Consider the following 27,134-nt stretch of genomic DNA (forward strand, 5'->3'; position numbering starts at 1 on the left):
CTATTTATGCATTCTACGAAAAGAAAACAGAGCGAGGGAGAGGGAGAGACAGAGGAGGGGAGAGACAGCGACGAAGAGACTGAGACACAGAACGAGAAAGCGGAAGCGAATGTTAAATAATAATGAGCCATTCATCAATCGTGCTGCCGGATCAAGCCCCCGAAGCCTTCCTTTCTCTTCTGGGTTACAAAAATAACAGCGGAGCGAAAGAAAAAAAAAAATTTCAGGGTATGACGAGGACCACAGCCGCAGTGATAGCACCGGGATATTAGTGTTTGATCTACGCGATGGACCAGGTTCAAAACAAGTTTGCCAGCCCGGATCTCGCCGGGGAAAACGAGCGTCTCGGATTCGGCTGGAGAGAGAGGTAGCCCCGAATAATGCAGCCAGGGTTCGCCGACGATTCCTTATCGTGTATGAGGATGGCACAACGCCGCCGGAGAGTACATGTCGAATTACACTGCAACAGCATACTCTACGGCCGACTATCTAAACATACATGGAGAAAGTGGAGTTTGCAGAAAGCCCCAACGTGGGTGATGCCGGATGGCGGGTTAGAGTGCGAATGATTCCTTCCTACAATATATGAGCAACGATGAAAAACGACGAAGCCACCCTTCCATGCCATCTACCAAAACCCGCACGCTCCTCGCTCTTTGAACACCAGAACATGACCTTTAGTATAAGACGAAACAAAAAAAAAAGAAATTGACAAGTGAAAACGCCCGGCACCCCGGCCCTCCACCAGCAGTTCTCTCTGCGAAGTAAAACTCCATGCTGTTTCCCATTTTAATGATTTCCCATCCTTCTCGCCTCACAACCACCGTATTTCCCCCCCTCTCCTCTCCCGCCCCCCAGCATGCGCGAGCTCTTTTTGTCCCGATTCTTCCAAGTCTTGAGCGCACATGCCCTGCTCTTCCTCGCTGCTTCCGCACCTTCCGCCCAATAGCATCAAATGTTGAATTTCCACACCCTCCGAGTTTCCAGTCTCCATGTCGCCGAACGAGTTGAGAAAAAACAGAAGCGCCGCCGCCCAGAGAAAGCGAGAGTGTGTGTGTGTTTGTGTGTTTCCAGGCAGCGCGCAACGTCAGCGATCGTCGTCTAGGTCGTGATGTAGCCTCCGCTTTTTGAAAGGGAGGGCATACGATGAACCAAGGGAGGGGGGTGGGGAGTGACGGGGTGGTGGCGGTGCGGGCATCAGGTCTCCTGCTTCTTCTTCTCGGTCTCCCGCCGTCCCTTCCCCCCTCCTTCTCTTTCAACAAGCACGGCCTAGCAGCAAAAATCGTCACTTGCTCCACACGCGGCTGTGGGCCACGAGCGCCCAGTCGATGTCGCGCCACAGCTTGTACTTTTCCTTGATCGGGTCGTCGAACAGGCTGTCCAGCTCGCGGCGCCACACCTCCTCGCGCCCGCGGCTGCGGCCCTCGCAGTACTCGCGCTCGGGCGGGCTGTACCCCGCCGTCTCCCAGTCCAGGATGCCCGTGATGCGCAGCGTCTTGGGGTCGACCATGATGTTGACCGGCTGCAGGTCGCCGTGCGTGAAGACCTTCTCGTCCGACTCGTCCTCGGCCCGGATGCGCGCCACCAGCGGCTCGTCGGCGTCGCTGAGCTCGCCCGTCGTGCGGCTGTTGCGCAGCGCCTCGACCACGCCCTCGTTGTACTCGGCCCGGCTGCTGAACGGGCCGTACGTCTTCTGCTCGCCGGGGCTGGCCAGACACAGGTGCTTGAAGACGATGTCTTCGCACGGCCCGCCCGGCCCGCTGCCGGGCTCGATGGCCGGCGCCTGCGGCTGCGGCGGGGGAGAGGCGTCGCCGGGGTGCGGGCTGTACGCATCGGAGCCGGCGCTGCTGCTGCCGGTGCTGCCGCGGTGGTGGTGGTGCGGGTTGCTCTGATCGCCGTAGTTGGCGACGCTGCTGCCGCCGCCCAGGCTGCCGTACCAACTGCCCTTGAGCTCGCGCCACTGTTCGATGAAGCCGCGCAGCTGCTCGACGATGGAGACGCGCTTCTCGGCGTCCAGACGGTCCCATAGCTCGCTGAGAGGCCGGCCCTCAATCTTCTCCATCAGAATGAAACCTAGATCGTCTTTCATGAAGCTCTGGTAGATCTCGGGCACGGGCACGTTTGGCAGCCTCGTCTTCAGGAAGCGCATGGCCTCGGCCTCGGCCATTCGCACTGTCGGACCCTTCTTCAGGATGGCGTTTGCCGACGGCAGGTAGAAGATGCGCGGGCCCAGCTTCTCCGGGAAGAGGTCCACCGCGTTCTCCGGTATCAGCGGGACATCCTCAGACAGAAGGCGCCATGGCCGACGGGGCACCCGGCTTCTGCAAGTATGCAACGTCCGTTAGGTTCATGCTTGTAAATGTTGGAGAGGGGGCAGTGGTGTTGATGACGCAACAAGTGGGGCTTGAAACGTGGAGGGGCAGGCTGGGGGTCGGGGGGTGCGAACGTGTGTGCGTGTGCGCCTGTGTGGCAGTCGAGCGGTGGAGGCAGGAGACTGTCGCAGCGGCGCAACGCCCACGTCGAACCCGGGGGCTGGGTGCTGGGTGGTGTAGAGAGTGTGTTCAGCGGGACAATCACAAGCATACCTTGGGGGATGTGCTGGTGCTGTTGCAACCATGACGACTTTTTTTTTCTTCTTAGCCAGCGACGAAAGCAATGCGCACGTCTGCGTCGGTGCCTGTTGGTGCCTACGTTGGCGGCGGCGGCGGCGGCTGCTGCTATTGATTGTTGCTCTTCCGGCTCTTCTTCAGCGACGAGATCAGACCCTTTGCGGCGGAACCCGGCCAGCGGCGCGGCTCAGACTGACTCGACTTTGGCTCAAGTCGAACCCAGCGGAAGGGATGGAGAGGAAGAGACGGGGACCGGCGTCTGGCGGCGGTCGGTAGGAGCACGACGGGCAAAGGGTAGGAAGGTGGACTGCTGCGTCTTGGCCTGCTTGGAGCGCCGAAGTTTCCGAAGGAGGACCGGCGGTGGGCGACGGATGGGAGCAGTAGCCGTTCCTGGCAACGGATGCTTGGGTTGGGGGGTGTGAGAGCGTGTGGGGGTTCGCAAGGCTAGAAGAGGGGAGGAGTCGAGGCGGCGCGGCACGACGGGAAGCGGTTTGGTCTCCTGCAGGGTCTTTTTCGCAGTTGCTCAGCTGGTCTCCTGATCCCTGTCAGTCCCGGCCCTTTCTCAACCTAAATTTTTTGCTGGCGGCAGGCGGGCACGAGGGAGGCCGTTGTGGGAGCCGCGTTGCTGACGTCGGTGGCGCGTCGTGACCAGCTGTGATCCCAGAGGCTAGCAGGTCAGGGGTGGGCGCGGGAAGGATCTTTTGCGGTCAGGTCGAAAGAAGCGTCGGGCTGCAAGAAGACGAGACGAGGCGCCCACGCGGCCGAATAGCCTGCGTTGAGCCGTCCTGCCCCGCCGGCACGAAAGCAAAAGACGCTCGGATCCGACATGCGACCATCCTTGCCCCATGCGGCAGGGATCTCTGCCAGACTTCTATCCAGACTGCCGGGTACTGCTTGTGGAAAGCTAAAATCAACCTTGACATTCGCAGCAGACTGAGGCCGTTCAGATGTCTGCGGGCCGGCCTGGCCTCCCATAGAACTCCACGAGCGCCCCCAGATGCGTCTACCAAACCACTCAAGATATACAGCTGCTCCCGACCGCCTGTGTCCGGTCACCTGACGATCCGCCGAGACACTACACCGACTTCCTCCCCGCCTTTTTCTTGCCCTTCGGCCCGGCCCCGGCCTCCCCGTTGGCCTGTTTTGCCTCTGCCTTTCCTGTTTTGGCTGCTGCCTTGCTTTCCTTTTTGCTTGCCTTGTCGCCCTTTGAGCTCTTGTCCTTGCTCTCCCGACCCGACTTGACCTCCTTCACTTCCTTCACTTCCTTTTTCTTCGCCTCCTCGCTCACCTGCGCCGTCCCCTCCGTCTTCTCCTCGCCCTCTTCCGACGCCTCCTCGCCCGCCTTCTCGCCCGCCTTCTTCGCCTTTTTGCCAAACACCGCCTTCGGATCCTTACCCTTCCTCCTCATCCGGGACTTGATGTTCCTTTCGATGAGCTTCTGGTCCTCCTCGTCATCCCAGCCGCCAAACTCGTCTTCCGTCTCCTTGCCGCTCTCATCCGTCGTGATCGGCGTCTTATCCGCAATCTCCGTCTCATCGTTCTTCTGCTTAGGCTGGTACGACCTGGTGCTAGCGTTGGTCGCGCTAACAGCGTTGGCCGGTGTCGGGCCGATCTTCTTGAACTTGGCAACGAAGAAACCGTCCACGTTGTAGGCGTGCGGGTAGTAGCGGCGCGTTTCCTTGAGGCTTGGGTGGAACTGACGTCCCTGGAAGCTGACGAAGCCCTCCTTGCCGAAAGTGAGGCCGGTCGACACGAGCTTAACGTTCGGCCGCTTCTCCAGCGCATACTGCACAACACGCTCGTTCTCGTCCACCGTGACCGAGCACGTCGAGTAGACAATGTAGCCGCCGGTTTTTGAGCCGTGGTCGACACTGTCGATGGCATGGAGAAGAAGCTGCTTCTGCAAGTGGGGCAGACGCATGAAGTCCAGCTCCGTCTTGTTGGTCTTGACGCTAGCGTCCTTGGCGATGACACCAGTTCCCGAGCAGGGAGCATCGAGCAGGACTCGGTCGAAGCCACCAATCACTCTGGGAAACTCCATGGCGTCGTAGTGGCAGACAATGGTGTTCTTGACCCCCAGACGGTGAATGTTACCAATCAGACCCTTCGCACGGTCCTTGTTCGCATCGTTGGCGAAAATGCAACCCGTGTTCTTCATGAGCGCTGCCATGTGTGTTGTCTTACCACCAGGAGCAGAGGCCATATCGAGAACGCGCTCGTTCTCCTGGGGCGCAAGGGCCATGACGGGGAGGAAGGAGGACGCGGCTTGCAGGATGTAGTGGCCGGCGAGGTACTCAGGGGTGGCACCAATGGGAACCTGCGACTCGAAGATCTGGAGACCGACCTTGGACCACTTGCCGACTGGCTCAAGCGTCACGCCACGGTTGATGAGGGCCTGGGCAAGTTGGCGACGGTGGGAGCGAAGAGTGTTTGTCCTAATCACGACGGGACGGGGAGTCTCGTTGGCTTCGAAGAATGCGAAAGCCTCGCTCGGGGGAAACAGATGCCAGAGCTTGTCCGCCATGTACGGCGAGTATCCGTAGTAGGCACAAATATCCTTGAGCACCTGAGCCGTGTACTCCGCTCTCGACCTTCCGGGCTCGGCCAGACTCTTGAAATCGTTCAGAACCCGAATGGTGTCGGTGATGCGAGTCCGCAGGAGCTGGAGATCAGGCGCAACGCGCGGGCCGCCCTCTTCGTCGTCGCTGTCCTCAGCGTCGCCCAGGATTTTGGGGCGGTCGCCGGCAATGTTGGTCTGCATGGCAGCCTCCTCCAGTTCCGCCTGCGCCTCGGCCTCCTCCTGCGCCTTTTGCATATCGAGCCTCCGCGACAAGCCTTCGATGTTGGCAGCGGTGAGCCTCTCCTCGGCATCCTCGTCGTCGTCCTCATCCTCCGACCACATGGCTTGCTTGCCGGGCATATCTTCGTCCGAGTCGACGACGTCGTCCGAGTCCTCGTCCAAGAAATCGTCGTCGGAAGGCATTTCGTCCGAGTTGATGAGCTCATCCAGCCCGGTGACATCCTCATCCTCCCACATTTCCTCATCCTCATCTTCAGACTCCGGCTCGGGCGCCTTCTTGGATTTTTTGCTCACGCCGTTGGCCTTGGCCTTCTCCTTGACAGCGGGAGCCGCCTTGCCATTGGTCTTGGGCTTCGCATCCTCCTTCGCTTTCTTTGTCGGCTTCGCCGAGACGGCGTCGCCAGAGGTCCTGCGCTTCTTGGGCTTGCCGTTTTGTTGGGTGGTAGGCTGGGCTTCGGGGGCGTCCTTGCGCTTGCGGGTAACGAGAGATTCGTCGAGCGGGGCGGGTACACCCTGCTTTTTCATGCGACGACTGGGACCCATGTTTGCGGTGGGAGGGGAAGTTGAAGCGGGAGAAAAAGTGCGAGCAAACAGCAGCAAAAGTCGCACCGGCAGAGCTTCCAGATCGCAAAAAATCCGGGTTGCAGTCCGTGCGGTGCGGCAGAATTTCGCTCACCGCCCCGGATCGCTCGAGCGTCGCGCCAGGCCAGGATAGCATCATCACCCAATTGCGCCAACCTTGAGCTCCTCCCCCGCTCTCTCTCTCTCTCGCTCTCGCGCGCACTTGTCCCTCCCTCAACTCCCACCATTGCCATACCCACCTCAAGGCCCGGCGGCATTCTTCTTCACCATGACGGAACTATCCTTCGCGAAACAGTTCCTCACCGCGCTCGAAGCGCGCCCCGCCCGCCTCTCCAGCGACCATGTCGTAGACCCCAAGAGCTACCCAGCCCAGCCGGCCGTACGTCCACCATACCCCCCCTCTCCAATCACCACCCTAGCCCTACCCAAAAGCAAAGAGTGACAAACACGAAAAAAAAACTAAGCTCACCCATACTAACTCTCCCACCCACCCACACCAGTTCATCCTCCCACGCATGCCCCAACCCAAGCGCAAACCCACCGACTCCCGCACCGCCGACTCCACCACCACCACCGACCAACCCGCCCCCGCCTCCGCCCCCGAAGCCAGCAGCACCTCCGCCCTCGCAACCGTCACGCTCAAGCCCACGCGCTCCACCCTCCCAACCCACACCCTCCCCCACCCCGTCTCCACCGCCACGACCTCGATCCACGACCTCAAAGCCGCGTACGCCGCCTTCGCCGCCGGCAGCGGCGGCCTCTCCACGACCAAGATCAAGATCCTCCACGCCAAAAAGCCCGTCAACGACACCAAGACGATCTCAGACGTCCTGGGGAGCGATGCCGCGAGCGCAACAGGGACGACACCCATCTCCGTCGAGTTCAGCGTCATGGTGCTGGGCGGGTCCGGCACGACGCCGACAACCGGCGGCAACGGCACGCCCGCCATCTCGACGCCCGAACGGCTCGCGAGCCCGCCCGTCGCCGTGCCCGCGGTCGCACCGCCGCCAACAGAACCAGTAACAGAACCAGTAACAGAACCACCGACAGGATCAACAGAAGCATTGCTTCCCCCTTCGCAGCCGGAGATCGAGATGGGCGAAGCGCCGCCGGTGGGGGGCGAGGCGGACGGATCGTCGGCGGAAGAGACGCTGCGGACGGACGGGTTCTGGGACGACTTGAAGGGGTTCTTGGTGCAGCGGCTGAAGGACGAGGGCGAGGGGGAGAGGCTGGCGGGGGTGTTTAGGGAGGCGTGGGCTGGGGCTGGGGCCCAGAAGTGAAGGAAGGGAGTGTGTGTGTGTAGTCAATGTGAGACGGGACCGGGACCGGGAGGGGGGTTTTTTTTTTCTCTTCCCCCTTTGAGAAAGATTTCTCCGTTCGAGCGGTGTTGATTATGATGATGGTGGTGGTGGTGGGTAAAAAAAAAAAGACCGAGAGCGGATATATGCTTGACAGTATACAATTACGGGCGCGTCCATGCATACATATTCCTTGTTTTTGGTGGTGTGTATTAGCAGTCTGAGACTTCCCTCCGTGGGACCAAGTGGTATTATCAGGTCACAGAGCAGTGGCAGTCGTCCTCGATGAAAGACAGATACATACATGCATGCAGGTATAATAGCCCGACCAAACGAAGCACGTGCATTACATATCTTTCGAGAAGATGTATGATGGAAAGAAGAAGCGAGCATTTGCCGGAGTAAAGCATTTTCCTTCTATCATCCCAAAAACTTGTGTGCTATCAGGGCAAGGGCAGGGCAGCAGGCCGCAGCAGCGGGTTAAGCAGCAGCAGCGTGCGTGTATGGACTGCACGCAAAAAAAAGGAACAACATCAGCACACGCCGCCCTTTCTCCCCTCCCCCACCTGCGCGACCATCCTTTCCCCGCCGCGACTGAGGGTATTCAACTGCTACCACACCACCCAGCCGCCCTCCGCTCGTGAATGCTTCCAGAGAAAAAAACAAACAAGGGGCTGTTTGCGCTCAGTTTTGCTGCTATTAAGAAAAGATTGGGTGAACCCCCATCCCCCCCGATCGAAAAGGGAAACAAGGGGCCGTTTTTGGCACCTTTTCCCCGGCGAGCTTAGAAGCGGCCCTTGGAAACCTTCTCGATGATGGACTCGTACTCGATGTCAGCCTCGTCGTTGGCCTGGATATCGATGGCGATTCCAGTAAGTGCGCGCTTGATAGCATCCTTGGAGGAAGAGTAAACCATCTTGGGCTGTACATTGGTCACGCGATGGTTAGCGCTGGGGCTTCATTTTCATAACAAGAAAGGACCGTTCGTAGATCTGCTTACCCAGGGAGCAAGGTTGTCGGGAATCCAGGAGAGGAAGGTGATCTTGTTCCTGTTTTGGTCCATTAGCAATCGTTGGCGCTCAGAGAGAGAAGGATGCATGAGGGAGGGCGAGATGTTAAAATCAGAGAAAAAAAAATTAGAACGTACCTCAGACCCTCGCCGTAGGAGCCGGCGGCCGCGTCGTACATGACATCGTAGACGGCGTACCGCGCGCCGGGGCCCTCCTTGCCCGCCTTGTTCTTGGTCTTGGAGTTGATCAGGTACTCGCGGAAGGCGTTCCACTGCGCCTCTTCGCTCTCCTCAGACTTGGGCTCGGTTTTCTCGATGACAATCTCCTTTCCGTTGTCCGCGATCTGGTAGACGATCCACTTGATCTCCTTGCCCAGCTTGAGCTCGTTGAACTTGCTGACGCAGTCCGGGGAGACTGAGACACTAGAGGGAGCACGCGGGGCGCCAAGTCAGCAGCGAAGAAGCGAAAAAAAAGCGGTGGGCGGCTTTTCCATCTCGGGGGAAGCGCCATCAATGATGGCGGCATGGGCAGCAGCGTGGACGCGTCTGCTGTTGGGGACGTCGCGTGCGTGGGGCCAGGGCTGCGTGGACAGCGAGCGGCGGCCGGGGGCGCGCGAGTGAGGTGCTGAGGGGGAGGGGGAGGGGTAGGGGCAGGAATCACTAACCCGGAGGAGGCCTGCAGCGCGCGGGGCAAATTAGCATCGCGACGTCGACGACGGCACTGCGACGGGCACTTACCATTGCGTCGGTGATGTGAAGTGGTGAAGTCGAAGACGGGAGACTGTCGGCGGAAGGAAACTTGTCAGCACCGTCGTCAGCGCATGTAGGTAGCGGGCGGACGGGCAGCCAGGCGGTGGCGTCATGCGCGTTGGCGGGCGTCGAGCAGGCGGGCGGGCGACTTACAGCGAGGAATGGAGCGTGCGAAAGCGCTTTGGAAAGTGCGGCGGAGGGGAATGGGAAGTGCGGTGGTGGGTGGATGCAAGACGGTGTTGCGGGCTGGAAGGAAGTTGTTTGGGTAGAGGGGCAGAGAGCGGCCAGCTAGTGGGGACTGGAGATTGAGCCACTTTGACAGCCCTGTGCCGTGCAAGCACCCACCGCTGGTCTGCCGCGTCGTAAACAGTGCTTGCCGCGCCCGACGCCCAGCGCTCTCCCTCCAGGCTACAATGCATTGTTGGCGCCTAACGCCCTCCGGCCGCTGTTGGCCTGCGAGTGCCGTCGCGCGCCAGCCATCGACGCCGGCCTTACACTTCCACGCCGGAACGGGAGCCGCGGCTTCAATGCGCCACGCGTGCGCGACTCCATTGCCCCTCGAAGCCTCTGTTGAGGCGCGTCCGCCCGGTGCCCCGTTGCCCACTCCTGAGCAGCGCCAATCGTCAGATCAGGGTCCTCCGCTGTCGAAGGCTCCTCGCTCGTCTGTTCCCGCGCTGGATGCCGCCCGCCTGCGAGCCCCACGTTATGCAGATGACATCACCCGCCAATGCCGTACAACTGCCCGATCCATCCCGAATCATCCCACCCGGCAGCCAACTTGACAATAATATTGACTGGGTAGACGCTTTCACCCACAACCTGGGACAGCTGAGTGGTGCAACAGCCGTTGCCTGAACTTGACGCGTGTCGTGCCGTGTCTGTTTGCGCCCGTCAGAATCCTGCCGTCCTTCATTCATCGCTGCCTGCTTCCTCCTACTATGCTTGATTGGTGGATCACGCGTGCCCAGTGCATCGATATCACATCGTCCTTCATCATTTGCAAGTGCTGCTGATGTACGTCGTCACTCAACTTTCATTGTTATTTTTTAGGGGTCGTTCGTCGCTGTGTAGATACAATATCATACAAATAAAATTCCCTCGCCCCGCCATGCCCGGATGTAGCCAGAAACAATGATTTTTATGAGAGCGGAGATGAGGCGCCAATAACTAACACAAGTATCGAGAAGGTAGAGGTAGTAGACAGCGGGTATACAGGGTGACGGAGGAACGGAGAATCGCTTTTTCTTTTCTTTTTTGGTGCATTTCCTTTACAGCGGCGAAGCAGTCTAGAACATGCCACCGCCCATGCCACCCATACCACCCATGCCGCCACCCATGGGGGCAGCAGGGGCCTTGTCCTCGGGAGCGTCGACGATGGCGACCTCGGTGGTGCCGAGCAGCGAGGCAACACCGCTGGCGTCAACGAGGGCGGTCCTGGTGACCTTGAAGGGGTCGAGAATACCGGCCTGGATCATGTCGACGTACTCGCCCTTGGCGCTGTCGTAACCCTTGGTGAAGTCCTTGCCGAACTCGTCCATGAGCTTGCCAACGATGACGCTGCCCTCGGCACCCGCGTTCTCGACAATGGAGCGGGTGGGCTTGGTGATGGCATTCTTGACAATCGAGATGCCGAGCTGCTGATCGAAGTTGGCGAAGGGGACGTTGTTCAGAGCGTTGGAGGCAGCCTTCAGGAGAGCGGTACCACCGCCGGGAAGGATACCCTCCTCAACGGCAGCGCGGGTGGCGTTCAGCGCGTCGACGATACGGTCCTTCTTCTCGCCGACCTCGACCTCGGAGGCGCCGCCAACCTTGATGACAGCGACACCGCCAGAGAGCTTGGCAAGACGCTCCTGGAGCTTCTCCTTCTCGTAATCGGAGGTGGTGGGGTCGTTCATGACACCGCGGATCTGCTCGCAACGCTGAGTGACGGCATCCTTGGTTCCCTCGCCGTTGAGGATGACCGTGTCCTCCTTGGTGATGGTGATGGAGCCGGTGGAACCGAGCTGGTCGGGGGTGAGGCGGTCGAGCTTGATGTCAAGCTCGTCGGTGAAAACGGTACCGTTGGTAAGGACACCGAGATCGCCAAGGATGGACTTGCGGTTGTCACCGAAGCCAGGAGCCTTGACGGCGGCAACCTGGAGCTGGCCGCGGAGCTTGTTCAGAATGCAGACAGCCAGGGCCTCGCCGTCAATGTCCTCGGCAATGATGATGAGGGGACGGCGGAGCTGCTGCGAGGCCTCAAGAGCGGGAACGATGTCCTGGACGGCCGAGATCTTCTTCTCAGAGAGGAGGATGAGGGGCTTCTCAAACTCGACCTTCTGAGCCTTGGGGTCGGTGATGAAGTAGGGCGAGATGTAGCCACGGTCGAACTTCATGCCCTCGGTGATCTCGAGCTCGTCCTCAATGGTCTTGCCCTCCTTGACAGTGATGACACCCTCCTTGCCGACCTTCTCCATGGCGTTGGAGAGGAGCTGGCCAATGTGGGTGTCGCCGTTGGCGGAGATGGTGGCAACCTGGGAAATCTCCTCGCTTGTGGTGACATCCCTCTTGTTGGCGCGCAGGTACTCGACGACGGCCTCGACAGAGGCCTGGATGCCTCTCCTCAGGTCCATGGGGTTGCAACCAGCCGCGACGTTCTTGACGGTCTCGGAGAAGATGGCGCGGGCCAAGACAGTGGCGGTGGTGGTGCCGTCACCAGCGACCTCGTTGGTCTTGGAAGCGACATCCTGGATGAGGCGAGCACCGAGGTTCTCGAACTTGTCCTTCAGCACGATCGACTTGGCGACAGTCACACCGTCTGCTTTCCGTCAGCAATGGCCGGATGTATCCGCGGCTCGTTCGAGAGCTTACCCTTGGTGATCTTGGGCGAGCCGTAGCTCTGGTCGATGATGACATTGCGGCCCTTGGGGCCGAGAGTGGTGGAGACGGCCTTGGCGAGGGTCTCGACACCGTTGAGCAGAGCAGCGCGGCCTTCAACGCCAAACTTGAGTTCCTGTCGGTTGAGGCCGGGTTAGCGGGAGTGGCGGCGACATTGGGAGGGCGCAGAGAGGCGGCAGCAGATCAATGGATTCGTACCTTGTGGGCGAAACGCTGCTGGGTCAGGTTGAAGCTCCGCGAGGCCAGAGTCGAGGCGGCCGAAGCGCGCGCGCGCGAGGCAATCATGCGCTGCATTGTGGATGGCGGAGAGAATATGTGGCGGCGAAACGGAAGAGATGACACACAACTACACCCAAGCCTGAAGCTCCTGGACGCCGAGCTTAAATATGAGAGGGGCAAGGCGAAGAAGAGATGGTGATTGCGAGGAAGCGTGGTGTTGATGAAGGCAGGAAAATCTTCAGAAGCAGCTAGAAACATTGTAAGAGAGGGTTGGCCCGAGCGCTAAGCCGAGCTTCGTGGGCGATCCGCGCTAGCTGCTCCGACTCGGACGCCTGCCACGATCCATTGCCAATGCCATCCGCCCAGCAGCAGCCACCGCGCCCTGCTTTCGTCGTGGCCGGGTCACCCGTGCAGATGAGCATCCAGTCCTGACGAAAGAGCCAGCAAGTTTGAGACGCTGCAAATCTCGTCCTCGGCGTCTTGTCACTCACGCCGATGGCCGGAAGGGCTGCCGGCGCCTACCTCGGCCTTAACTCGCCTCTCCACACCCGCATTGACCTTTGGCTTGCTAACAGACTTCACCCAATGGAAGCGCGCAGAATTCTCTCGATCATCTCAGCTTCTCCAGTCCCCGTCCCCAGCTTCCACCGCCTTCCCCGTCAAACCTCCTTCTTCCCGAGGATCACTTACCCTTCCGCATCCCACTACATGTCACTTCCATTGCGTGAGCAAAAGTTTGGTGCCGAAGCTTTTTATCATTCTTTAGTCTATGAAATTAATCGCATACAAGGGCCCAATGTCGCCAGCTCGTTCATTCCAACCTGCGTTGAATCCAGCAGGATGCCAACCCCAATGGTGGTGGCAGAGATTGCCGTAACGAGGCCTGGAAAAGATGCCGAGGGATATGGGGCCTTGTGTAAGAAGAAGAGAAAAAAGAGAAAAAAAGAAAAGAAACCATGCCAAATCTCCGTTCCTGTCGACCCGTTGGAGCGGCTCTACCAGTACTGTCAAGATGTAGGCCAATTGGTGTGAAAGAAAACAAAAAGAAATCAGAGGAATCGATCTTGTCTTCAAGATCCTTTGGAAATTCAAAGTCCTGTGGGAAAGGTGCCGAAATACGTCCTGGATCATGTCCCAAGTCTGGTGTAAAAAGTCGGCTGCCCAGATCATCCAGAGAGGCCCAATGGATCCTAGGCTATAGCGGCTCCTTCGTCCTGATGGGAAAGTCAAGGAAATCCATTCTGTTGGGATGGAAAAAGCAAAGAAAGAAAGAAAAAGGCCCGTAGAAATCATCTACCGGCTCTCATGAAAAAGCAAGTTGAATTCCGGAGAAGCATAAAAAGAAAATTCCTTGGATCTCGCACTTTTTGGTGGTGATTCAGTCCTGGTAGTCCTGGATATTCTCCTTGTCACTATCGGGGTCGGCCGGACGCGGCCGGGCAGGCGTGACGCGAGAGCCTTGGACGGTGCTACCAAAGGATTCCTGTGTAGAGCGGCTAAAGGAATCGGTGTTCGTGTCCTGCGAACCAAGCTGCAGGTTCTGCTCATCCTCCGGCTCTTCGCTCAGGCGTCCCAAGTTCTGGAACGGCATGCGACTACTACCCGTGTAGAGTCTAGGGAAAACAGCTTCAGTGGGGCTGATGAAGTCACCACCGGTAGTGAAGTTCCAAACGGATTCATTGACGCCAGAAGACGGGCTAACATGGCGAGAGTTGTGCTCAGAGCTGGCGCGGGCGGGAACCGTGGAAGGAAAGCTGTGACCGGTTAAGACCTGCGGGGAGATGCCGGTGTCCATCTCAGGCTCTTGAGACTGCGATGCAGACCTCTGGCGCTCGGCCTCTGTCGGCTGGGTGCCAACTTGGGCATCGTTCTGCCACGGGGATGGCATCTGCTGGTCCGTCATGTGCTGGTTTGTCATCTGCTGACCTCCCATCTGCAAAAGGTTGTTGTTGAAAGCATTCTGCTGCATGTTGCTCATCTGTGCGTAAGCGGTCATCATCTGCTGCATGTAAAAGTGATGCATGATCGGCGGAATCGGCACGTTGCCCATCGGCATACCGCCATAGCTGTTCTGATATGAACCTGGCATCGTGCACGTGAGTCCACCTGCTCCTCCCGGCATTCCAACGGGAGGCTGGCCCTGAGATAGGGTGGAACCTTGGCCGGGAACGTTAGCAACCGGCTGCGTCGCAGTCGATTCGACGGGACCAGACTCTGGGATCTGGCTGAGCGACGGCCTGCGCGAACCCGACCGGCGCATGAACTCGGACTGGCGGCGTTTCGGAGTCGGCGTAGACGGCGGAAGGCCGATCTCATCACTCGATCTCTTCCTGAGATGGCTCAGGCTATGTTTTTGGAGTTCGCTGCTGCTTCGGCTACGCGGGGCCGGGGGGCACTCTTCCGGAGTCCGCAATCGTCTAGGAGGTGTTTGAGGATTAGGGTAGAATAGTGACGTCTCCATTGGTGTGTCAGGGTCCTGGTTGGGCCCCGGGCGGGCAGCCGACACATCCAGGTCAGTATGGCGGCCATCGGTGTCAGTCTGTAGACGGCTGACGTCGGTTGAAGGGCGCGATTGAACATCCGTGTTCATGCCGGTGACGGACTGGAGGGTTACGGCAGAGAGTGAGTCAGCGGAAACACCGTCAACCCATTCGGCGATTCTCCTCTCCGAGGTGTGATGACCCCCTTCGGATGCATCGCAAATCTCCATAGCTGACCCTTCGAACTGCTCAGGCGAGTCGATCGGCCTGATGGACATGCGATCATGCTCGAAGAACTGAACAACGAAGCGCCGTTAGGCATATCAAAGAAAGGAGCATGCGCTGACTTACATTCAAATCTGTCACCGTCCTCTCATCGTCATCATCGTCGGCCTCAGCCTCTGCGGCTTCCTTCTGAATTGGAGCAGAAGACCCGCCTAGGTTCTTGGCATTGCGGACTTGGGCAGCCTCGGACAAGAGACCCTGCAGCTCAAGGAGACATTCATTGCGAGACTTCCCTTTGCCGGGACGCGGCGGGGGCACAGGCAAGCCCTCCTTGACCCTCTTCACACGGAGCTTGGACACAGCCTGCTTGAATGCCTCGCCAGTGGCGCCCGGCTGGACAATTGCGGCTACCTCTTCCCAAGGAAGATCGACACCGTCGGCTTCGAGTGCAAAGATCATGGCAAGCAGAGTATGAGCGTACATCTCATCTAAAAGTCATTAGCTTGTCGCGAAAAATGGTGAAGGTTGTGCCCTACGTACCGGTCCACCTGATCAGTTCACGTTTGGCAGAGCGGTTTATCGTACAGTAAGGCAGACAACGAAGTGCACGGTCGCCTGTGGCATCAGGTTGCCCATTGGACAATCTGCGCTCCATGTCTCGATGAGCCTTCCTCAGTGCACGAAGAACTTGCTCAGAGCTCTCAGGAGCTTGCTCAGATCTCTCAGGAGCTTGCTCAGTCCCCTTAGGAGCCTGCTGAGAGATGTAAGGTGTCTTGCGTGCGGTGAATCGACCCATCTTTGGGCCAGGCTTGGCCTTTGGAGTAGCTTGAATCGTGTTCCGACGCCTCTTTGCAGGACCAACCTCATCATCGCTTTCACCGTCGGCATCGGCGTCGGCGTCAAGGTCCTCGTCGCCTTCGTCGGCGTCAAAGTCCTCGTCACCTTCGTCGTCATCGAAGTCTTCATCGTCTTCGTCGTCCTCATCATCTTCATCGTCTCCTTCGTCTCCTTCGTCTCCTTCGTCTCCTTCGTCTTCTTCGTCGTCATCTTCAAAGTTGTCAGCGTCAGAGAGAGCATCCATGTCTTGGTCTTCCTGATTGGGCTCTTCATCGTCGAGTCGATCGATCATGTCAGTGTCAACAGGGTTGTTCTCGTGGCTGACACTGGTCTCATGCGAATGATTCGCCACGGCCAAGTCATGGCGCACAGCTAGAGCGGCGAGTTAGCTCATAATGGGATCAGGGTATCCAAACTGCCGAACTGTGGATGGATACTTACCAGGTTGTTTGACACGCCCCATCTTGCCTTCTCCAAATGGACGACAAGCTCGGCGTGACAAAACGGACAAGAGTCGAGATGTGGTAGCGTCTTTCTTGGTAACTTCTCTTGCCGCAACCTCTACCCACAGTAGAGCACTCGTGCGAAGTCAAGAGTAGGAAGAACAGTCGGGGGAAGGTTGCGTCGCGTCCACGGTCGGACGTCGCCTTGAGTCTGCGACGAGGTCTTGTCAGCTAATGAAGGAGCGCAAAAACGAAGTGGATCTCATGAAGAAGTAAGTGACGCGTTGACTGTGGGTAGGGTGGATGGGTTTTGCGTGGCGCGAGGGTGTCGCCGGCAAGTGTGCGCCAGCAGGCGTTGGTCGGAGCTGCGGACATGCAACCGCAACCATGCTAGCAACCCAAGTGACCTGTGACAGGCCGATAGATGCAAGGGCAAGTGAGGCAACGGTGAAGGTGAGCCTGTGCAGCGCAAGGCAGCGGCCGACACAACAGCGGGTGTCCGACGCCGGACGCATGGTGGTGCGTAACGGCGTCACGGTCGGCGCCGGCTGTGCACGATCGCTCTGCGCGAAACATAGAAGTAGGGTTGAAGACTCACTCTGAAGAAGAAAGCGCCTCGTCGCAACGAGTGCTGGTTGCTGGAACGCTGCGAAGCGGGAGCGCGCGGTAAGATGGAAGTGGTTGTTGGGGTGAGGAGGGTCGGTGAAGCGGGATGAGCAACAACAGATATATAAGACGCGACGCGACGAGCGGGCGGAGCGCGTGCCCGCGCGCAAATGGAAGCTGCGCACTGCACTGTAGTATGCACTACGTCATACTCCCCCCAGTATGCGTGACGGGTCTGTAAACAAACCCGGCGCGTTCGCATACACAGGCGTCGGTGCCAGCCAGAAGCAGCAGCAGCCTCGACGGATGATGGCTCCAGCGGCCGCGCGCGGTCCGCAGATATGTGGGTGTGTAGATTATGCCTCTTGGTGCCCTGGCCACCGTCTCTGTGTTTTCTGGGGCAGTACGCTCCCGCAGTCATGCCTACCAGCAGACCAGCACATTTCGCCATGCTCGCCCACATAGCCTGCTCACCAACAGAAAGGCGCCGACACCAGAAACCTGAACTTGATGCAATACCTGCGCGGGGTATGAGCTTCGGCGCGTCCCTTTTGTGCGGGCTGTATGCTCGACATGCCTCCGCAGCTCTCCCTCCAAAGTTGGTCACTCCCGTCAACACCTTGCAAAGATACTCCGCATACTGGCATACTTTGGGTTGGGCTTCATGTAAGATCCTCGTAAATTCTGCAACGAGTGTCCAGTGCAGCCCCCGATATCGATTCTTGGTCTGCTTTACGATGAATGCCGTGTAGTTTAGTCTTGCGCATCCCACAGACCTTGATCCCATGGCAGTGGCCTCCATGTGAGATTTCATGTAACTGGCCATCTTTAGAGCGAAAATAGCGCGTGGATTACGAATACTGTTTGGAGCCTATGGAGTTGAGCAGCCGCATGTCGTTGTGCAGCTACGCGGCCAGGACAAACTTTGGCCAGCGAAGGCTTGGACGGACTCGCATTTTCCTGGAACACCAAGTGCCATGTCCGCTCTTGCCCACTCGTCCTTGCACGATCGAAACTTCAATGATCCGACTCGGACTGAGGTCGGGTGGGTTTCCGCTTCATCGATGCCATTCCACCCGGTGCTGTTGGCATCTCCGTTTGACTCTTGACCGACTTCCCTCAAGTTTTGGATGATTGCTACTTCTTTGTCTCGTTCTGTCCACCAAGGCTTGCTGCGTCACTAGGGCATAACGCCGGAAACAATCTGACAATGGCTTGCACCCCCTCCGCAAGCGCAAAAGCATTGTATAGTACAAACACAGCGCAATCCCGGAGTAAACTGCCGGGGATGCGAGTGAGCTGACAAGGTCGTTCCCAACTCACAGGGTGGTCGATGTCCTGGCGGTGAAACCGGGAATTGGGAGCCCGGCCAACGTTTTTCTCCCCGGCTTCCTATTCAGGCGATCCAGTCTTGTCGTCCGGATCCAGATCCGAGAGCATTCGTAGGAAGCGCCAAGGCTCGAGTCATGTCAGAGCCCGTTGCCGCCGCCAGCCTGGGCTCCCACCTTGGTACACCGCCTGCAATAAAGCGCATGACTCAAATGCCAAGTGGTTGTGCGTGGCTCTCTTTGAAACCACGCCATGCTTCTCCCAGAGCTGGGGTTTGTTCCGTGACTCGCCAGCTGTCGCCGAGAACATGTCTCGCGCGGTTTTGGTCTGGCCAGCATGGGTGTAACAAAACCGACCCCGTTCGGATTATGTCGCCACTGTCTAGTCAGAATATACATACTTCTCGTCTGATCCCCCACCCGACTGCCACAACACGCACCACACGTCAACACCATGACCATGGAGAAAGCGGACATGGTCATTGTCGGCGCCGGTACGCTAGCTCTCTACAAACCATCTATACCGCCTGACTAACATGACTGATCCAGGCTTCGCCGGACTGGCCATGGCACGCACATACCTGAAGCTCAACCCAGACGTCAACCTGCTGATCCTGGACGCGGGGACATCGATCGGCGGGGTGTGGGCGGCAGACCGGCTGTACCCGCACCTCCGCACCATCAGCCAGCTCGGGCACTTTGAGTACAGCGACTTCCCCATGACGGGCCGCCGGTACGGCGTGGCCGAAGGGGAGCACATGAAGGGCGAGGTGATGCAGCAGTACCTGCAAGACTACGCCGACGCCTTCGACCTCACGCGCCGCACCCGCCTCGACGTCGTCGTGCGCGAAGCCGAGGACAAGGGCGCCGCAGGATGGCTGCTCACCACCACCGCTACCACCGACGAATCCACCAACGAACCAACCACCCACCAAATCCTCGCCTCCATCCTCGTCGTCGCCACCGGCCTGACCTCGACCCCGTCCATGCCCTCCTTCCCGGGCCAATCCCACTTCGGCTCCCCCGTCCTCCACAGCCGCGACTTCGGCCGGCACGCATCCTCCATCCTCAACCCCTCCCCTTCCCCCAGCCGCCCCCGCACCATCGCCGTCCTCTCCGGCAACAAATCCGCCTGCGACGTCGTCTACGCCGCGTGCAGCTCCTCCCCCTCCTCCTCCCCGTCCTCCCCACCACCAACGACGATCCACTGGCTCCTCCGCGCAACCGGCCACGGCCCCTGCTGGATGGCGCCGCCGCGCACCGCCCCACCGGCCGACGCCCTCGTCGAAGAGCTCATCACCACGCGCTTCAACACCTGGCTGGCTTCCCCCTGCATCTGGGGCGCGGCCGACGGGTTCGGCGCGGTGCGGCGCGTCGTCAACCGGACGGCGTGGGGGAGGGGAGTGGTGCGGCGGGGGGCGAGAGGGGCGGAGGAAGGGTTGGTGAGGAGGAATTATGGAGGGGGTGGTGATGGGGATGATGTTGGGGGGAAGGAGGTGGCCAAGTTGCGGCCGTGGGGGGAGATGTGGTGGATTGGGACGGGGAGGGGACTGTTGAATTATGGGAGGCCGTGTCTTTTGGATTACGTGCGGGCGGGGAGGGTGAGGGTGCACGTGGCGGATGTGGAGGGGCTGGGGCCGGGGGGCGTGGTGAGGCTGTCGGATGGGGAGGAGCTGGCGGGGGTGGATGCGCTGGTGTGCTGCACGGGGTGGGAGGTGGAGCCGAGCGTGCGGTTCGTCCGCAGGCGTAGGAGTAAGAGTAGTGGTAGTAGTAGTGGTAGCGACGGCGGTGATGATGTTGTCGTCGACGACATGGCGGCCGAGCTGGGCCTGCCGCACGCCTACGACCCGGCCGTCGACGACGACCCCCGCCGAGCGGCCCTCGTCGCCCGCGCGGACGAGGAGATCCTGACGAGCCTGCCGCTGCTGCGCGACCAGCCCGCGCCGGCGACGTGCCCGCCCCGCCACCTCGCGCGCCAGAGCGACGCCGTCAAGGCCGCCGTCGCCAGGAGAAAGGCAGAGGAGCCGCACGCGCTCGACACGCCCCGCGCCCGCGCGTCGGCCTACACCCTCTACCGCTTCATGGTGCCGCCGTCGCGCGGCCGTTGCGGCGCCCCCCGCCGCACCATCGCCTTCATCGGCCAGGCCCGCACCGCCTCCACCGCGCTCATATCGCAAGCACAGGCCCTCTGGCTCTCCGCCTACTTCATGGGCCGGCTGCCGCACCTCAGTAACAGCAACGACGACGATCACGACGAACACGACGACATCGAATACGACGCCGTCCTCCACGCCCGCCAAACCCGCTTCCGCTACCCCCTCGGTTTCGGCCCCCGGATTCCCGACTTCACGTCCGACGCGCTCCCCTACATGGACCTGCTCCTGCACGAGCTGGGGCTGCGGCGGTGGCGGAAGCGATGGACGTTTTCATTCTCGTCGTCGTCGTTGTTTTCGTTTTCGTTTTCCGTGCCAAATTTGTGGAGGGAGGTGTTTGAGTGGTACGGCCCCGTGGACTACCGGGGGTTGGTGGAGGAGTGGGCGGGGAAGGAAGGGGTTCCGGTTCTCGAGGACGGCGGCGTCGTCGATGGCGGCGGGGTTGCGGGAGGGGCGAGGGGAGGGAGGAGAAAGGGGGAGACGGCGGTGCTGCCGCCGTCGATGATGACGGGCGGCTTCTTCCTTGTCACGGCGGTGCTCGGGGCGGTTGCGGCGGCGGCGGGGGTGTGGGTTGGAGTAGGGAGGCGGGAGTCGTAGATGAGAGAGCGCTAGACGAGAGGGAGGACACTTTGTAGTTGAGCTTAGTTACTTTGAGATATTTCCAATTCGGTCCCTTTCTTTTTTTTTCTCCTTCGCTCTCAGTTCCGCAACGCATTGGGATGATTGATCTCTTGAGCCCGTCGCTTTTCTGCATGCCCAATCGCCCACTACCTACGTCTACTACTACGCAGCAATCACATGCGCAGTTCCCTTCACGGCCAACCCACCCTCAGGCGTCTCCGCCCAGAGCTCGTACTTATCCTGGCCATTCGACGACGACGAGTCCGCCTTCCTTCCACACAGCTTGACCGGCTCGTCGCAATACAGCGGGGCCAGGTTGCGATACTGGATCTGGGCGATGCGGCGGCCCGCGGGAATGTTGTTCTGGAGGAGGGTGGCGAGCAGGGTGAAGGAGAGCGGGCCATGGAAGAGGAGATTGCGGTGGCCCTCGACGGTGCGGCAGTAGTGGGGATCGAGGTGGATGGCGTGGGCATTGAACGTGAGGGCGCTGTATCGAAAAAGCAGGGACGGGGTGGGCACGAGGGTGTGCGTGAAGTCAGGCGAATTCTGGGCTGCGTGTAGAAGCAAATCCCACCGTCAGCATGGCACCGAACAGCATGTAACACAACGCGCGCTGCCCGAACCCCGAACCAGAAAATCGAGAATAAAAAAGGGAACAAAAACAAAACCAAAAGAAAAGAACCTACAAAACAGCATCTTCCCCCTCGCCCTCTCCACCTCCACCCTCGCCTCCTCCCTCGTCCTCCCCCTCATGAAAACGATGTTCCTCCTCTCCACCAGCGCCGCCTCCCCCCACTCCTCCTCCCTCTCCGTCCACAGCCTCCTCCTCACCCTCTCTTCCTCCTCCTCCCCGCCCTCCCCGCCGCCCTCCCCCTCCAACGCCCTCCCGATCCTCCTCTCAATCCCCACAAACACCTTCTCCTCCCCCCCGACCCCCTTCACCGCCACGTCCCTGATCCCCTCCACGCACACCCACCTCCGCCCGTCCAGCACCACCGGCCCCGCCACCTTCTTCTCCTCCTCCCCCTTCCCGCCCCCCGCCGCGAACCTCACATACCCCCCCGCCCACATCCGCCGCACGAACGGCTCGCCAGGGCTCTGCAGCGGGTCCGTCCCGTCCGGCAGGAGCTTGTCGGCCGGGATGACGGGGTTGAAGTAGACGAGGTGGTGGGCGGGCGGGAGCTCGAGCTGGCGTTCGTTGTTGCCGCTGCCGCCATTCACGCGCGGCAGGGCGGGGGCGCCGAGCGCGTTGCGGGGGAGGGCGGTGGGGGCGCTGGCGGCGGTCCAGGCGGGCGGGAGGAAGGAGGAGAGGGAGATGCCGAGGGTGTGGGAGGGGCCGGGCGTGAGGTCGCTGTAGATCGGGGGGAGGCGGCGGGCGGGGAGGTCGTGGAGGAGGGGTGCGGTGGCGGAGGTGAGGTGGAGGTGGCGGCGGCGGTGGCGGTGGTCGTTGAGGAGGAGGCGCGCGGAAGAGGGGATCGCGGCGGCGGCGGTGGGGCGGCGGAGGGAGAGGTGGTGGAGCTTGGTTGCCGTCGTAGTCGACATTGTTGTTGTGGTCTTTTGTTCGTATAAGTTGCTACACGCGCGTATGGGAGGTCAATTCATGGCTTGTGGGTGTCAATTGGGTGGGTCGGAGAGAGCTGGGGGCACGGAGGGGTATATAACACAACGGTGCGCGGACTAGCATGTCGTAGCTTGCGAGGTGGAGGTTGCGGGGAAAGGAAGAAAGTTGCCGGTCGGGGAACGATCGAGGACGCCGCCGCGGCACACATGGAAGTCTTCTACTTATTTCCGCGTTATTGCCGAGCTCAACACCCGACATGCTCCAATTCTGGTATGTCGTAGAACACATGATGAGTGCCAGTAGTAGTCGTCTCTTGTCGGACCCCCAGAAGCGAATGGAATGAGGGAAGGAAAAAAAAAAACTTTTGATTCCCGCAACTCTTCCTCTTTCCCAATTCACGTAGCCAACTTGCTCTCCCAGCTGCCCAACCACCGCCAATTCCTCGCCACAGCCCCCAAGTCCCTCAGCGCCGCGTTGACCGCGCCCTCGCGGCCCGCCAGCCGCCTGCCACGGAACTCGACGAAAAAGATATAGTTCCACTTCTCCGCGCCGCTGGGCCGCGTATTAATGCTCGTCAGGTTAAGCTTATACGGCTTGAACACAGCGAGCGAGTCCGCCAGCGCACCCGGGTCATTATGATCAACAGTAAACCCAACCAAACTCTTCCACGCCTCCATATCGGCATCACCATCACCATCACCTTCCCCCTGCTCCCCCCACCCCCTCGGCCTAAACTCCTCCTCCTTCCCCTCCCCCTCGCTCCCCACCCTCCTCCTCAACACAAAAAACCTCGTCGTATTGTCGTCGCGGTCGTTGATCCCCCTCGCCAGCACGTCCAGCCCGTGCAGCCGCGCCGCCGTCGCGCTCGACACGGCGGCGCTGGCGCCGGAGCGGTCCCGCGCGGCTTCCTCGGCGGCGCGCGACGTCGACGAGCAGTCCTGGCGCTCGACGCCGCGCAGGTGCGCGTTGAGGAAGTTCTTGCACTGGCCCCACGCCTGGGGGTGCGAGTACAGCTTCGTGACGGCGCCGAGGTCGGCGAGCGGGCGCGCGCGGGGCTTGGTCGGCGCGGGCGCGTCGGGCGTGGGCGTCGCGACGCCGGAGGTGGAGGCTGGGGAGGAGTGGTGGTGGGGGTTGGGGTGGTGGTCGCCGGTGGTGGTGGTGGTCGTCGTCGTCTCGTCGATGACGAAGTGGGTGGTGGGTTTGGGCGGGGGCGCGAAGCCGAGGAGGCAGTGCTCGATGCGGACGTAGGCTTCGCCGCAGATGAGGATGTCCGGGTAGCGGTCCTTCAGGTCGGCGAAGAGGTCGAGCGTGAAGATGACGGCGCCGTTGGACGAGTTTTCGACGGGCACGACGCCGTAGTGCGCGGTGCCGGCTTGCACCGTGGAGAAGACGTCTTCGATGTTGACGACGGGCTGGAAGGTGTATTCGGACTCGTCAAAGGAGTCGAGCGCGGCCTGTGATGAATTAGTGACAAGTTACTCCAATTGAATATTTCCTAGAGCGATTGGTGACGACACATGTTGAGACGCAAAATTCGTTCAAACGCTTGTCTTGGAAAGAGACGATGGAAAAATATCCAGTATGGATCTCTAAAACAGAAAATCTTCTTCGATGGCAATGGTGCCAGTATAATATCGACGTTCAGATCTCAAAAGGCAAAAATCGGGAAATTTACCTGGTGCGTGTAAGAGGCACTTGGGCCAAGGAATGCGACCGTCTCTTGCTTGACCATGTTGGCAGTCTCTCAGGTGGTGTCTAGAGATGGCTCGCGGCGGGGGCCTGCACGAGAGAAACGATTGGAGGATGAGGGCGTCACTTTACAGGCGCGCGCCCTTCGTGTTGACATCTCCAGCACGGCAGCTCTGGGGAGGCGCTTTGACAATCTCCGCGTCGCCAAAATCTGGCACAACCCGCGCTAGCGACAACGGCGTCTCGTGATAGGTGGGAGAGGCCAAGCACCATGGTTCCACCTCCACACACCGTGCTTCTTGCCTTCACTCAGCACACATGGCGGGCGCTTGGACGAAAATACGGAATGATTGCTACGTAGTATCCGTCCCGCATAGGACTTTGCCATCAACAATCTGGAAATCACGACGCAAATGCACAAAGATCCCCGAATCGGCCACTCAAAAGAGCGATTCTCCGGCCCTCTCGCCTCTGCCTCGTCTCGGATGGATGGCTTGCGCTTCCGCGCGCTGCCTTGCCTTCAAGTCGAGTCCTGCCTCTGTCGGGCTTTTCTCAGCAAGCGGACCTGCCCAGATCACGCACATCTGGCTCTTCCTCACGGCCATCTGGAAACCCTATTAGTTGCGCTCACTCACGCAACAAGCACCGGGACACTTGCCGTTGATCTTCCTGCCGCTCGTTCAAGACTCCCTTTACAACCTGGAGCGGCATGCCGGGACGCCGAAGTGGCCGTCTTCCCGGGGCTCCTGAGCGTCGACACGACGCTCGAAGCGAGGAGCCGTCAGAGCGCCGGGAGTAGCGATCTCTGGACTTGCTACCTCGCTCTCTGCGAGGGTGCAAAACCGTCAATCTAGCATCATGTTAGTCTGTGATTCTTGCCAAGAGGAGTCTCCGAGAATTATTACCGTCGTAGAACTCGTCATCGTCACTGTAATCGGCCAGCTGCTCGAAGTTGACCTTGTAGCGGAGAATGGCGCCGATGCCACCGAAACCCTTGACGAACTGGTTGCCCTCGCTGGAACGATCCGAGACAAACTCCAGCGTGGCACCAAAGTCGCGGTACTTCTCGGCCAGCCACTCGAGGAAAGGCATCTGGTCGACGATTTCCATCTCCTGGCCCGTCGACTTGTCCAAGAACTGAGAGCGGTCCTCCTCCTGGACCTTGTTCGTGTGCAGGACGACCTCGGCACCCTCCGAATCCTTCAGGACCCAGCGGGTGACTTCCAGGTTCTCGTAGACGATGAGAACCTCGCAGGCACCGAGCTCCAGAGCCTTGAGCGTGTCCTCGATGCCGTAGCAAACCTTGCCGCTGTCCTGGCTGATCTCCTCGAAGTACTTGTTGATCAACTTCTTTTCCTGGATGAACTTGACGTTGCTCAGCGTCTCCGAGGCCAGTTCGATGGCCTGGTTGAAGCCGTTCTCTCCGCCGTACGACACATCGACGACCTTGATGACCTTGGCCTGGAGACGCTGGTCGAACAGGTCCGAAGCGTTCAGGTCGTTCTTGAAATCGGCGGAACCGGCGAGGATCAGGCCGGCGACGTTGACCTTGTCGTTGGTGATGAAGTTCTGGACGGCCAACTCGGCGACCTTGCGGACGTAGTTGTGGCGCTTCTCCTCACGCAGACGGGCGAAACGCAGGGCGGACTGACCACCACGTCCGTGCTTCTTGGGCAGGTCGACGGAGAACTTGTGGACAATCTCACGCGTGTTGCCGCTGAGGGTGCCGAACAGCGCGCCGTTGCCGTCCATGATGATGAAGCCGAACTTCTGGTCCGACTCCAGCAGCTCGCTCAGCGCCTCGGTGTGGAACTTGTTGTCGCAAAGGTAGAGCGAGGTGTTGATGGGCTTGAAGGGCTCGAAGTCGATGTTGATCTTGCGCTCCTTGCCTTCTTGGGTGATGATTTCACCGCAGTACACGACCAGGCCGTTGGGCGGGACCTTGGAGTAGAGCTTCAGGCGCTGCTGGGTCGAGGTGATGGCGGACAGGACGGAGAGGCGGTTGACGCGCGACTTGATGTTGGAGGCGGTGCCCTGGCGGCGAGGTCAGCGGCGGGCGCGCGTGGGCGGCGCGTTGAGACTCACGAATTCTTCAGCCAACATCTTGGCGGCACGCGAGACCTGGTCCTTGGGGGCTTTGGGCGGGGAGTCAGCGTGCGCCGGGGGCAGGTCAGGCCGCGGGGCAGGGTTGCGTACGGATGATGAGCGAGATCATGCTGGTGCCGTTGCCGCGGGCAGCCTCGAGGCGCTTGATGAGCTTCTTGACCTTCCATATCTCGATGTTCTTCTCGGCGTCGTTCGCCTGAGGGGCGCTCATGATGGCGGTGCGTGGCGGGACGTGCCAAGTGTGGGAGGGGTGGGTTTGCGAGTAGTTTTGCACGCGCCCGGACGGCTGGCGGGGGCTGGTTTAAGTAGGTCAGGCCCGGAGGCAGGCACCGCAGGCAGCTGGAGGCGGCGGGTGCGCTTTGGGAGGGACGGCAGACACGAAGACGAGCGCGGTGACTGGCAATGGGTCTGGTGCTGGGCAGCAGATGTTTTGGCGCACAGTCAATTTTCGTCATGGGCGCGCGGAGGCGGCCCCCGGGCTGCGCCGCCGCCAACAGCCCCGGCCCTGCTGCTTGCCACCCAAGGCCACAGGGCCACGGGGCGGATCACGACTCAGGCGCGAGACGTATCTGCACCGGCGTCCGAGCTCTCTTTGGTCGTGTTGAGTCGCTTCGCGCGCATCGCCATGACGTTGCGGCCTCGCGCGCACCGCGGCGCCCGCAGTTGCGTCGCGCTGCGCTTCTGCGCGTTTCTACCAGCGCCGCCCGCAGCGATGCCACCGCTCTGCTCCACCAGCCGTGCGTCTCGTGTGCCGCAATTACCATATCGGATTTGCCTTGTCAGTCGCAACCCTAGCTGCCGCGCAGATAAAAGCGCTACCGGCGCCCGAGTCTAGCCGTGGCCCAAGGCCCGTCGCGACCCTGAGTGCCCTGTTTCTTTAAAACCAAGCCGCGGCCCTAGGTCGCGTGGCCTCGAGCTCCTTCACAAATTTTCCCAAGTCG

The 27,134-nt window shown here is 60.1% G+C and overlaps 10 protein-coding genes across 10 annotated transcripts; 2 read left to right on the forward strand and 8 right to left on the reverse strand.

The window, feature by feature from the left end:
- Positions 1–1,285: 1,285 nt before the first annotated feature.
- BKCO1_6700036 (phosphotransferase enzyme family protein) lies at positions 1,286–2,617 on the reverse strand (the record flags this gene model as incomplete). Its single annotated transcript, XM_020278350.1, has 3 exons — positions 1,286–2,321; positions 2,396–2,539; positions 2,586–2,617. 3 exons carry the CDS (start codon positions 2,615–2,617, stop codon positions 1,286–1,288), a joined length of 1,212 nt encoding a protein of 403 aa, XP_020126308.1.
- A 1,067-nt stretch (positions 2,618–3,684) lies between these two features.
- BKCO1_6700037 (s-adenosylmethionine-dependent methyltransferase superfamily domain-containing protein) lies at positions 3,685–5,952 on the reverse strand (the record flags this gene model as incomplete). Its single annotated transcript, XM_020278351.1, has 1 exon — positions 3,685–5,952. One exon carries the CDS (start codon positions 5,950–5,952, stop codon positions 3,685–3,687), a length of 2,268 nt encoding a protein of 755 aa, XP_020126307.1.
- A 307-nt stretch (positions 5,953–6,259) lies between these two features.
- BKCO1_6700038 (ubiquitin supergroup protein) lies at positions 6,260–7,271 on the forward strand (the record flags this gene model as incomplete). Its single annotated transcript, XM_020278352.1, has 2 exons — positions 6,260–6,370; positions 6,492–7,271. 2 exons carry the CDS (start codon positions 6,260–6,262, stop codon positions 7,269–7,271), a joined length of 891 nt encoding a protein of 296 aa, XP_020126304.1.
- An 802-nt stretch (positions 7,272–8,073) lies between these two features.
- On the reverse strand, positions 8,074–9,039 carry BKCO1_6700039 (cofilin; the record flags this gene model as incomplete). The annotated part of the gene is made up of 5 exons (XM_020278353.1): positions 8,074–8,211; positions 8,290–8,338; positions 8,437–8,721; positions 8,964–8,974; positions 9,037–9,039. 5 exons carry the CDS (start codon positions 9,037–9,039, stop codon positions 8,074–8,076), a joined length of 486 nt encoding a protein of 161 aa, XP_020126303.1.
- A 1,295-nt stretch (positions 9,040–10,334) lies between these two features.
- On the reverse strand, positions 10,335–12,219 carry BKCO1_6700040 (heat shock protein 60; the record flags this gene model as incomplete). Its single annotated transcript, XM_020278355.1, has 3 exons — positions 10,335–11,845; positions 11,899–12,040; positions 12,124–12,219. The coding sequence occupies 3 exons, from the start codon at positions 12,217–12,219 to the stop codon at positions 10,335–10,337; spliced, it is 1,749 nt and encodes a 582-aa protein (XP_020126334.1).
- A 1,303-nt stretch (positions 12,220–13,522) lies between these two features.
- BKCO1_6700041 (rna-binding protein cabeza protein) lies at positions 13,523–16,149 on the reverse strand (the record flags this gene model as incomplete). The annotated part of the gene is made up of 4 exons (XM_020278356.1): positions 13,523–14,920; positions 14,976–15,337; positions 15,390–16,058; positions 16,128–16,149. 4 exons carry the CDS (start codon positions 16,147–16,149, stop codon positions 13,523–13,525), a joined length of 2,451 nt encoding a protein of 816 aa, XP_020126335.1.
- A 2,368-nt stretch (positions 16,150–18,517) lies between these two features.
- On the forward strand, positions 18,518–20,813 carry BKCO1_6700042 (flavin-binding monooxygenase-like protein; the record flags this gene model as incomplete). Its single annotated transcript, XM_020278357.1, has 2 exons — positions 18,518–18,557; positions 18,613–20,813. The coding sequence occupies 2 exons, from the start codon at positions 18,518–18,520 to the stop codon at positions 20,811–20,813; spliced, it is 2,241 nt and encodes a 746-aa protein (XP_020126336.1).
- Positions 20,814–20,999: 186 nt separating this feature from the next.
- On the reverse strand, positions 21,000–22,379 carry BKCO1_6700043 (prephenate dehydratase protein; the record flags this gene model as incomplete). Its single annotated transcript, XM_020278358.1, has 2 exons — positions 21,000–21,388; positions 21,524–22,379. The coding sequence occupies 2 exons, from the start codon at positions 22,377–22,379 to the stop codon at positions 21,000–21,002; spliced, it is 1,245 nt and encodes a 414-aa protein (XP_020126337.1).
- Positions 22,380–22,793: 414 nt separating this feature from the next.
- Positions 22,794–24,130, reverse strand: BKCO1_6700044 (prephenate dehydratase; the record flags this gene model as incomplete). Its single annotated transcript, XM_020278359.1, has 2 exons — positions 22,794–23,852; positions 24,074–24,130. The coding sequence occupies 2 exons, from the start codon at positions 24,128–24,130 to the stop codon at positions 22,794–22,796; spliced, it is 1,116 nt and encodes a 371-aa protein (XP_020126323.1).
- Positions 24,131–24,779: 649 nt separating this feature from the next.
- BKCO1_6700045 (eukaryotic peptide chain release factor subunit 1) lies at positions 24,780–26,404 on the reverse strand (the record flags this gene model as incomplete). The annotated part of the gene is made up of 4 exons (XM_020278360.1): positions 24,780–24,913; positions 24,993–26,121; positions 26,173–26,222; positions 26,284–26,404. 4 exons carry the CDS (start codon positions 26,402–26,404, stop codon positions 24,780–24,782), a joined length of 1,434 nt encoding a protein of 477 aa, XP_020126340.1.
- Positions 26,405–27,134: the final 730 nt, after the last annotated feature.

Source organism: Diplodia corticola, assembly GCF_001883845.1.
Source record: "Diplodia corticola strain CBS 112549 chromosome Unknown scaffold67, whole genome shotgun sequence".
Taxonomy (NCBI): domain Eukaryota; kingdom Fungi; phylum Ascomycota; class Dothideomycetes; order Botryosphaeriales; family Botryosphaeriaceae; genus Diplodia; species Diplodia corticola.